The sequence below is a fragment of the Halyomorpha halys genome, unplaced genomic scaffold (assembly GCF_000696795.3).
Source record: "Halyomorpha halys isolate HHAL.00 unplaced genomic scaffold, Hhal_1.1 Scaffold152.1, whole genome shotgun sequence".
NCBI lineage: Eukaryota > Metazoa > Arthropoda > Insecta > Hemiptera > Pentatomidae > Halyomorpha > Halyomorpha halys.
The window spans coordinates 11,323-23,182 of NW_027109315.1; the positions used below are offsets into that span (position 1 = coordinate 11,323).

The 11,860-nt window shown below is 30.6% G+C and overlaps 1 protein-coding gene across 1 annotated transcript in view; it reads left to right on the top strand.

Annotated features, from left to right (window-relative positions):
- The first annotated feature begins 82 nt into the window (after positions 1-82).
- The window catches only part of Nost (Nostrin), a 108,499-nt gene continuing 96,721 nt past the window's right edge, over positions 83-11,860 (top strand). Inside the window, exon 1 of the mRNA XM_014417346.3 lies at positions 83-943. Within this exon, the coding sequence (XP_014272832.2) occupies positions 119-943 (825 nt within the window). The 5' untranslated portion in view covers positions 83-118. The remainder of the gene's footprint in view (positions 944-11,860) is intronic.

Sequence of the window (11,860 nt, forward strand, 5' to 3'; positions counted from 1 at the left end):
AGTTATAATAATAATAAGACTGCAGGGGGTCAGTATCCGTAAGTGGTACTGAGTGGGAACACAGTACATCTCATCTTAAAATAGAACTTGGCGGGAGCGACCGCCTGCTATTTCAGTGATGTCCGGGCTGTGGGGTTGGTGGCGTCGGGAGAGGGAAGAGACACCGGCAAAATGCACCGAACCCGAGGCAGAAAAAGATTATGTCAAAGAAGACGGAGATGGCGAAGAGAAGAATTCAACTGATACAGACACTAGCGAAACGGACTCCGATTCCCAAAAATCAGGTGACGAGACTGTAATAGATAACAGGGACGTTGGCGTACCCGATGACTCTCCAATCAGTACCGAAGAACCTTCCGCCATGTCCGATTACGCTGAAGTAAAAGAGATATTACAACTTCCCGAACAAGAAGAAGCAAAAGTGGAAATAATTGAGAGTGTGGTGGAGAATATACTGGAGGAGTTGACGACCGAAGACCACGAGTGGTCGGACGATGAGTGGGACGCGACTAAGGTACCCACTGTGACGCTGACGCTCAGCTTGAAACCCGAGGAAGGTATTTGTACCATGGAGGAGAGTGTGACTCCCCTCTACGAGCCTCCGCCTTGCCTCTACTCGGCTGATGCTAAGCTGGCTCCGGTCTATTCCACTGTAAACAAGGTTCTGCAGAAGGAGGATCATCAGATACTTGAAGAAGTCCCTAATACACGCGAACCTGAGGAACAGGTCTACCAAGAGATACCTCTAGGTGAAGAGCGGACCCGAACTCCGACCCCTGTTCCTCCTCCTATACCCCCTCCGGACTGGGACGATTTGAAAAAAGACGTCATCTGGAGAATAGGAAAGATCAGGAGGGTAAAGAGGTGGATCGGAGGGACGAAAGTCAACAACATACCTAATCGACTCTCCAAGATGCTGAGTCAGGATTATCTTTGTCACCAGGTAACTACCAAATTTTGGATTCACCTTTGTTGTATATTTGTCAGCACTCCGTCATTAGATTATGTTAATATCTCGCCTTGTAAAATAAAAATTAATCTGAAATTTATACTCTTAAATTATAGTTCAACCGGATTATTTCATGCTAGACGTTACGATCTAGCTTGAAACTTGTTTCCAAAGTAGAAAATAATTTATTACAATATAATTAAAGGAACTATCAATCTCTTAATAGAACTATCAATTTCTTAATAAGAACGAATAATGGATATCATTAAAATGATAAATATAATTTCGGAAAATATTTTAGTAATATTTGTTAATATTATTTTACACTTCCTAAGAACACCAACGCAGTTGTGCTTTAAAAAATATCAATATGTTTGTATAAGCGTGTATATATTTGTAATTTTATATAATAGGAAGTTGGACTTAAAAATAAACCAATAAAATAAATAAGAGCCGAGAGCAATTTAGTGGTCCGACGGGACGAATTGAAACGGAATGTCTAGATGGATGCCCCCGATATTTTTACCTATCGCTCTCTCTATTATTTACGCCTTTCTTCTTCTCTCTCAAGCAAGTTGTTTTTAGATAAATACATATAAAGATTCGACAAGTTATAATTTACTTCAATGTTTAATGATAATTTGATTCCTTATGTTATTGTTTATTGACATCATATACACCTTTATGAAAAATTATTATAATAATAATATACGTTTTTTCTTATATTGGCTTAATGTATATAATATCTGAATATATTTACAAATATATATTTATATTAATACATATTTATTACTCCACGTATAAAACTTTTTCTTTGCATTGTAATAGATTATTTTTTTGCCTATCAGTATTTTCCATTTTTTTCAATGTTTCTAAATAAAATATCTAAATTGTGGTGTAATTAATACATTTTGAATTGTTATTTGTGATGAATATATTTTTTTAGTAAGCTTATACTTTATAGAAAACTATTTAAATATCCATTAGAACCATTGTATCAACAATATTTTGATTTTTGTTATCACAGTAAGGTTCTTCTATTAAGTATCTTCTTGGGCACACTTTCTTTTACAATATAGGTTACTGAATTTATGGACAGAGAAAAATCCGATGATGAACATCAAAATCTATGATTATAGATTTTGACCATGGATTCGTCGTCTTAATATTAGCATTTTTCTATATTTACAGTTTTTCTTTTAATTAATAAATTTTTAAATAGCAACGATAATTTTTATTTTGAATAATTGTCAATAAAATCGAGCATTCATACTTATATTTTATTTTAAACATTAGTTTTTAAATCCGTGAAGTTTTATAAATTCAAGTTTCGTTCATATTTCCAATCACAAACTTTGAAAACATAGATGATAATTGTACATAGTAAAGCATAAAATAAAATCTTACTGAATATTTTTTTTTAGATTTTCTCTTTTGAATTTCTACTTCTTAACCTATAAATTTCCTCCCTATCTGGGACCCATTACCTATTATGTTCTAAAGATCAATAAAACTGTCCATTTTCTACCATGTTTATAGCAGCATGGGCATTAAATTTTTTTTAAAAAAGTACTGATTATTTGTTAATACCAAACAGCGATGTAGTTTTATAAAAACAGATTGTAGAAGAGATAAATCAGCTCTAGTAATTAATTTCAAACGACTGACCTTCATGTGTCGAGTTGTTTTTCAATTTGTAGTTCCCCATTAGTCTTGCAGTGCTCTTTTATTTATTAAAAGTATTTATTAATATTCTTAATCTAAAAAATACATTTATAGCTCTTGTACTAGTCGTTCGCTTTTATGTGCAGAGGCCTATGGAAGGGTTGTTCTTACAGTGTCATGATTGTTGACAATACTGGCTAAGGAAATGTTTCATAATAAGGAGGTTCCGATTAGGTTAGGTTAGACTTGGATAGGTGTAAGTCCTCGAAGCTTTAGCATCTCCATTCCGTCGGATTCTTCTCTGCACCCTGCCACTTCTGGATTGATAATAACACATATGGTACGTGGTAGATGGTAGTCGAGCAAGATTAATTTTGACAATGGTTGCAGAAGAGAAAAAACGTCTTGTAGCTGAAGTCATCAAACGTTTTAATTTGATTTTGACTTGCTTATAGAACCAACAAACACTTTATACCTGCTAATCTAAAGTTCTCGATTGAATTGATCGCAGGTAAATTTTAGCCAGATCAGTAAGTTTGATACTTGTACTTGGCACGAAATTTGGTTTTGGCCAAACGGTGCTAATGTTATTGTATCAAATGAATTCGTTTGGAACAGTTCTTCAGTTTATTTATTGGAACAGTTCTTGGTGATGTTTGGGAGAGCTGGTTGAACGAGGTCGCGGAGTTGTTGAGCAGCTAGCTTCACCTGCGGTTCTGTTCTGTAGAAAGGTGTTTATCACATCAGTGCCTATACCAGAAGGGTGGAATAGGAACTTTTGTACACGATGATATCCATCGAGAATTTATTATAGTATCATCATTCAAGATCTTCATTGGATTGAGTCGTCATGTAAGATAAAGATGTGAACCTGCTTGTTCTACTGAACAGTTTAGGCGCTAATATGACAAACGCTCTTCAGAGGCGGTCGCAGCTGTCGTAAGTCTGGACTGAAGTTCTCTGTGCTTTGGGAAGCTTAGAATAGCCTGTCGTGCATGGACGCTGCAATCGAACTTGATGATTCAGAAGATAATAACTTTATCTTACATCTCTGCTTGGATTGGCCCAACCAATAAGTATTAAGAATGAACCTGTCCCTACTTGATTTGAAACGTTTGATCAACCAACGGTGTCAAAAATATTGAAACTGTATAATCAACCATTCAATGGGGTTCTGTATATGTTTTATTTATTACCTTTAAATTTCATCTATTTGTTTAACAGAATTAAAATATGTATATTGGGCAAGATTTTCTTTGAGGTGTAGAGTTGTGAAGTAATTTAGTAACGAACAAAAAAGTCTAAATATTTAGCTGTTTTTAGGCTATCACGTTGGTTGTTCCGGCTTTTTGAAGCTGCAAATTTGGTATCTTTCATTATTTAGGTCCTCAAAACATATTAAATTTTAAAGTTACATAACTTAACATAAATATAATTTGGTTTCATCATTAGATGTAGAGGCAATAACAAAAAAAAAAAGTAAAATCATTTATTTTTAATTGGGTTCTCGCTCCCGTAGTTGAAGATACCTCTACCATTTATCTCACTTGCAATATTATTATTTATTATCTATATGCTTATTTTCATTCCCCATTTTTATAGTTCTCTGCTTGGTTTTGATGGTGAATATGGTATCGAAGTTTTGTTTTGCTGGACTAGAAGGTATATCATTCTATCATATGTGAACTATGTCTCTCCCAAATAATAATTATTTATGATAATTTTTATAATTGTAAAGTTTTTAAAAATTATTCATTTTAATTATTTTTTTTATTTTTCAGGTGAGTAAATTAAATCCAACATTGAAGAATTATTTTTAGTAAGTCCTATTATATTTACAATTTATATATTTTGCCAACGTATTTATTAGTTTACCACCTTAAATATATATAGAGAAGATAATAAACATTTATTATTGTTACAAGGACATGTTTCTTAATGCTAACCTTGGATAGTTAAAAAATAAGTAATACTGTTAGTTGTTTTTATACATACTATTTAAAAGTTCATTACTTAATAGAAACTAATCAATTAGCTACCTGCTGGTACTATCTCAATACCTGTTTTTTTGTTTTCATACTTAGACATTTTCTAAGTTAGATAATATTTAAACTTCAGTGAATAATGTAAGATATTGTATTTGAGAAAGTATGAATAAGGAATATTGCTCAATCAAGACATTGATGAAGCACTATAACAGGGTCTTTATAATATAAAATTATTTTGTGAGAAAATAGAAAAAAAGAAAATCTACTTTTATTAAGGTATGAGATTTCTTAACTAATGAGCTTTATCCTATTATGTTTTTACGTTTTGCATAGTTAAATAGTTTGTTTAATTCATTAATTAAAAAATAATATTTATAGCAATATTACGATTTTGCTTAGGAATTTCAGAATGCTATGCCACAAGTCTGAAAAGTCAACGTAGACGCGTCAAACACCGTATAACACGTATTTTTATTTTATTTTTCGTTAAATTAAAAAAAAAATACAACATCTACTTAATTACTTACAAAACAAAATGATTTTCAATAATAGCTATTTGTTTCTAAAACTAAAAACATTATGTACCATTTACAATATCTAAACTATTTACAAAACAAATCTATAGACCATAGTAGTGATTTATTTTTACTATGAAATATGTCATAAAATATTTACAAAACAAAATTATGTAGAATCGTAACTAACCACTATTTTACCTAAATTTCTACAATTAACTCGACCGGGAAAGTTCACTAGAGGACTACTAAAAAAAAAATTAGGCATAACAAGTATCTTTTATCTGGTCAAGATATTTTTCAGAAAATAATGGCAAAGCTTATAAAAAAAAATTGTAATTAATCCAAGACATCATTTCCTAGATATTGTAAGTTATTGCTACCCCATCACACTGGGCAGCTCAGAAGAGGCACGACTACTACCCCAGGATATACTATCATACATTGGGGTTACTGTCAGGCGATGCAGTATCTGCAGTCTGTCAATCCTTTTATATCATTTCGAGTGATAATATAATTAGTCAGTTAATATTATTATAATATTGCGGAAAAAGAAAAATCGAAAGATTGTACCACTATAACATTCAAAAGCAATTGATTCAGTTGTTTATTTGGTATTACTAAAGAGCTAGAAAAGTTAAATGCTAACTTCGTAGCATTTTGAACTCTTTTGTTATTCTAATTATTTGTTTTTTATTGGATTGTCTGAAATTTCATACAGGTTTAACAGGTCATTTAATAAATTTTACATTTAAGATTTTTGTATAAATCTAGTTTATATATTTTAGTATTACATATTTTAAATGTCTATTGTGTGATTTTTATGGTCCTAAGGACAGACGCGAAATTTGTAGAGCAGTATAACTAACAATGGAGGGTTCAATTACAAAAATATGAAATTTTAAAGTTTGTCAGAGATTCGTAGTTCAAATTTGAATTTACTATTAATTTTCTAGTTTTGAAAAGATAAAAATATACTTGAAAAGGAAGCTCTTCTTTTGAAATTTGGTAAATTTAAGTAGTTACTGCCTGAAATTTGATTCTTTATTGGGCTAACATACCTTTAAAAAATGGAAAATTGGTCAATTTATTAGTACCGCTTTGGGTGAAAGTTTCATCAAACGTGTATGGAAAATTATATGTAAACCGTCCATTTCTTAATGGAATGTTTTTTGTTTTATGCACTTAGATTACTCCATTTCTGAGTGGTTTAAATTAATTTAAACCGCTACAAACGCAAAATTGTATTGTAAAAGAAATTTAAATAATGTTAGAATTTGTAATTTAAAAAATCATATAGATATAAAGTTTTCAAACAAAAAATTACTTTTTTTATGGATCACTTTAAATGTACAGACTTACTATGGTAATTTACTCTTGGAATGATATATGATGCAAATATTGTATATAATATTGGATTTCCATTTTTTTTTTTTTTTGTTTTTTAGCTCCAGAATGAAATCCTTCGATAAACAAATATTAATAAAATGGCCTAAAAATGCAGGAAATCCTATGTAATTTGGTTGGAAGTTGTTTTAGGAATCTCGCTAAGCGACATTCATGTATGAACTCGAAAAAAAGAAAAAAATATTCTTGGATTAGTGAGAAGTTAATTTAAGTTATTGGAATATCGTTAATTCGTAGAAGGAAAAAGGTCTGGGTTCTGTTAAAAATAACTCAAATAGTAAAAAAACAATTTATTATGAGAAAACGTTTCGTTCTACTTTGTATGTCTTTCTTTATCATGGCTGAAAAAGATACAAACAACTCAAAATATATAACAGAGAAAAAGAATAAGATAATATGAAATAATAGTAAACTATAGTGGGACTAAAAATATTAAAAAAATTAACAGAGTAAATTAATTTACTATGAATAAATAAATATTAAAATTTAGTAAATTATTATGCAATTTAAAAAAATATTATTTTTTGTAATATATAAATTTTTTTTTTTTTACATATTTTACGAACTTCGGCTCAAATAAATAGTTTTTTACTATTTAAGTTATTTTTTTACCGCACCTGGACCTTCATTTTATTAATTTATGTTCTCATAAATTTAATCAAATTATGAATTATTTATAACTTCACTGTATGAGCTCATTCCGTAACTTTCCTTAGACAATTATTTGCATAATACGACACCTGGATTATTTATTAATTAGAGTTACAGATATTATAAGATCTCGTTTGAAAAAATTGACAATTGAATTTTGATGAATTAGAAATCCACTCGATAAGAAATTTGATAATAGATAATTTTAAAATTGTATTATACTATTGCTATCAATTTCAGAATATTAAAAAACAAAGTGTTTAATATTTTACTAATACATTCTGCTATTCTAAGAATATTATATAAACTATTTTAATGATACTTTAGTTTTGAGGTGTTTTTCTAGATTTAGATTTTAGATTTTACTCACTACTCACTATTATTCTCCCTCCTGTTCTTTACGGATGTGAAACGTGACATCATGCACTAAGGGAAGAATAGGCTCCTTCAGGTTTTTGAAAGTAAAGTCTTACATAACATATTTAGGCCGGAAAATATAAAAGGCTACACAACGCTGAATTGAGAGAACTGTACCCGGCAAATATAATTCAGGTTATTGCATTGCGGCGAATAAGATGGGCATGTAAGGTTGTAGGGCTTAGTAACGAATGTATCTCTGAAATTTTAATAAACACTGAACCAATAGGTAAACGTAGGGGTAGGCCGAGGCCTAGGTGGAATGATTGCATCAAGACTGATCAGGGAGATTTGGGTTTGGGCAGGCTTCTTTAGGTAGATGTACCATCGATTGGTGGTATCGGCTTCGAACCTTTGGGTTGATTAAGACCTGAATGTTGGCAATAATAAAATAAGTTTATTCTTACGTTTTTTTCGTTATTATTCACTGACCGCACTCCCAACCATCTTCCTATATAATTTATTTTATTTTGTGACTGAGTTTAGTTAAATAATCACACTCCTGACAACGCAGACGGCGAGTAAGCGCCACAGTGCTCCCTTGCACACAGCATATCCCACAACCTACCTTAATATATCCTCCAGTAGACAAAAGGACATTTGTGTTCATTATGTATACATATGTTTTTGTTTGAAATAATAAAATTAATGGAAGGGGAAAAAAAATTAAATAATCAGAGAACAGACTTAGTAAAGTATGTATAATACATTTCATGTATTGTATATGATGAAGTACTAATTTTATTTTAATGAAGGGTACGAAAAAAAAGTTAAATAATCTTAGTTTAATAATTATCTTAATAAATTGCAGTTAAGTATACGTAATATATTTCTTATATTATTATTTACGTATTATGTGTGTATGAAGTAATACTTTTATTACTCTTGAATGAAGGGTACGAAAAAAAAGTTTAATAATCTTAAATATTATTCCATACTAGCATTATTTCGTTGCAAATTCGATCCCATAATTTGACTGATGGAATAGTTCTTGATGAAATATGACGATTAAGTTTGCAATATGAAATCTACCTTCTTACTACAAAACTAAATAAGAATAAGATTTCGGAAAACGTCTTTGATTAGTTTTTAAAAATGGGATTTCTTGAATACTAGATTTTTAAGTTCTAATGTGTGAGACACCATTGGATAATTTTAAATGTTAGTTCGATTTATTTAATAATTTATGAAGTATATCTACCATAAGCTTTGATCAAAAAATAATTTTTAAATAGCCAAAATATTTAAAGTTAGATTCGTCCATTTAATTTCTCAGTTGTCGACAGATACTGTGAGCATGCGACATTACAGCCTAAAAATAAAATACATCTGGTTTCACGAATGTCTGAAGTTGGTTTTACATCCTGCAAATTGATTTTATATGTTCCTTTTAGGGTGCGAAAGATCCGGCGAAAAACAGACTCATTAGTTCGAGAAATCGGGAATTCCTTCGTCGAAAGGTCTGCGTGTCCTTTTAATTAGATCCTGTGTTAATTAATGTAATGCAATCATGATCACAAGCAGAAATTTTACAACTGTAATCTGATGAGTTTTGAATTTTTATCACCCGTAAAGGCTATTCTTAAATTGTAATTAGTTTACATTTATGTGGTGTATTTTAGGATAAACCGCGATGAAAGGAAGCATTGCATTATACCCAGAATGTGTTTCTTCAGTGGTTATGTATGTAATACATTTATGATGTAGTTTCGTAACTTCAATGAAGTTATATCACCTAATATATACTATATAAATATATTATTATACTTATATATTAACATATTATTACTATTATTCAGAATGATTCCTGTTTCTTAAAATACTGCTTCCAGTATTTTGCATTTGTGTAACATACCAATTTAATTTTATTAATATACTTAGTGGTCGGAATATTCATTTTACTATTTTAATAACACAGGTCTACAAGAAGAAATTTTTTGAAATACAATTTGATAATTTTTTTTTTACTTTTTCTGTTATAACGTTGAGATTTTTTGCAAATTCTTAAAATGTGATGGCAGTTTTAAAGCCCAAAAATCAAGAAAATTACATTAAAATTTTTGATTGTCACTAATGGAATTTTACTTGGTCAATTTGAATTTGAGATATACAATACTATGCATTTATATTTGTTTAAATATATTCGAATGGCTTTTTATTTCCTTCAAATATAACAAGCGTTTACTTTATTTTTGTCCTCGAAATGTGGGAAAGCACGTCTTTTCAACTGTATCAAAACATTTAAATTCGGTCAATGATCATAGGGGTGCAGAGTTGGGCAAAATGTAATCACAAATTATGTAATTTGGAATAGCAGAAATATAATTACAAGCAATTGTAATTGTGATTACTTGGTGAACTACTGTAATTGTAATCGTAGTTCCATAATTTCAATTTCAAGCTGAGCCTGATATCCAGTTTTTAATTGCGTGTTTTCGTATACATTTATTACCATATTACAGTTTATGTGTTTTTTAAGATGCTTAAAATAAATACATAATCGATTTTATGATCGGGCACTGGCGTATAGATTTACCATAACTTATAGAATTTCTACTCTAGAAATATGTTCAAATAAACTTAATTCACTTCTGTGTTAAATGTAATTTAAGTGCAATTACTAAGATTCAAGACGTAATCGTAATCGCAACTACTCAACTTTTAAAAAAAAAATGTAATTACAATTTTGTATACAAGTGTACAGAGCAATTGTGTAACAATAGAAATACATTACTTTTTCTTCAATGTTTTTGGCCCTCTTTTCCCATCTTCAGGATTACATTACTTTTTTCCTAGTCTCCTTTTTAATTATATCTATATAGTTATAATGTTCTGTCATATTTTTAATACGTCCTTATTTTACTTTAATTTACCTTAATTTATTATTTTACAAAACGTTTTTTGTTTAACCCATTTGCTTTATTAATTAACTGTTCCATAATTCCTCCTTTTTCTTATCTTGGACTCACGTATTTAAACTGATTTAATAATTAGGCCGTTTTGTTATCGTGAGATAGGGGTCCAACAGTACCCCCCTCCCTCGCCCCGCAAGATCTAATGAACCCCAGGTAGTACTGTTAATTTCAGTTAATTGAGAGCTAAAGTTGATACCATTGGTACAATAATTATTGCTGGCGCAACTCCTTCCATATAAACTCCTCAAATCCCAAAACTAGATTCCTCTGAATACCTTAGGTTGTAATCAGTTAGTCCGCTAATCGTCAATTTATATTTTAATCGATATGTATAAAATAACAACAAAAAATTAAAATATTATCCATGCCAAGAGAAAGTGTAATAAAATAGACCTCCTCTCACTAGTTTTCTTTGCCCTATTAACTTTGCACTGTAGAAAAAACATTAAACCTGGAAGTTGTAGACACGCAAGGTTTGTTAGTTTATTTGCTAATCTCGAATACAGATCTGTTTTTATTTTAATATCTGATGGTACAGTGTATTATTTTCCATTAAATTAATATACAATGAATGCATACAGTAAAAAATATGACTAAATAAAAAATAAAAGTAAGATTGAGGATTGTATTGTGTACCATACGCCACATTATAAGGGGTTGGGGCTGGGTCCGGTGTTATCTAATTTTGAGATTTGGTTTCATATACCAATTACAACTTAAGATCTCATTCTGTGGGTTGGTCGATGTACGACATGTCACAATCTCATAAGAGGAGATCATAACACACAAAAAAGGCCATCCTTCCCCGCCGGACCCGCCCTGCCAAGACCCCCGGGAAACGACGGTCCTATATCACTTTTGAAATATTAGATTAAAATGGGAAGAAACTCTAATGAGATTGTAACATGTACATCGATCAAACTACTCGCTGTAATTGCCTGTTAGAAAGTTAAATAAGTAAGGCTACCATGGGGGGCGTCTCTGCATCTTATAATGCCATACGGCAAACAAAGATATCATGTAAATTTGTATATGTATAATGTATTGTATTATATATTTGTATTCTGTAACAATATATAAAAATAAACAGGTTTGAAAATAAAAAAGGGCGTCTCTCCCCCGGGGTCTTAGCTGAGCGGGTCCGGCGGGGAAGGATTGCCTTTTTATGTCTTATGATCTCCTCTTGTGAGATTGTGACATGTCGTATATCGACCAACCTACTCGCTATGATTGTCTGTATAAGTAAGGCTACCATTTGAAAAAAACAGTTCATTTTATAAAATTTCATCTACCGTTGAAGTTATATGATGATTATTTATTGTTTTTACTGCACTGCAAAAATAAAAATTGTAT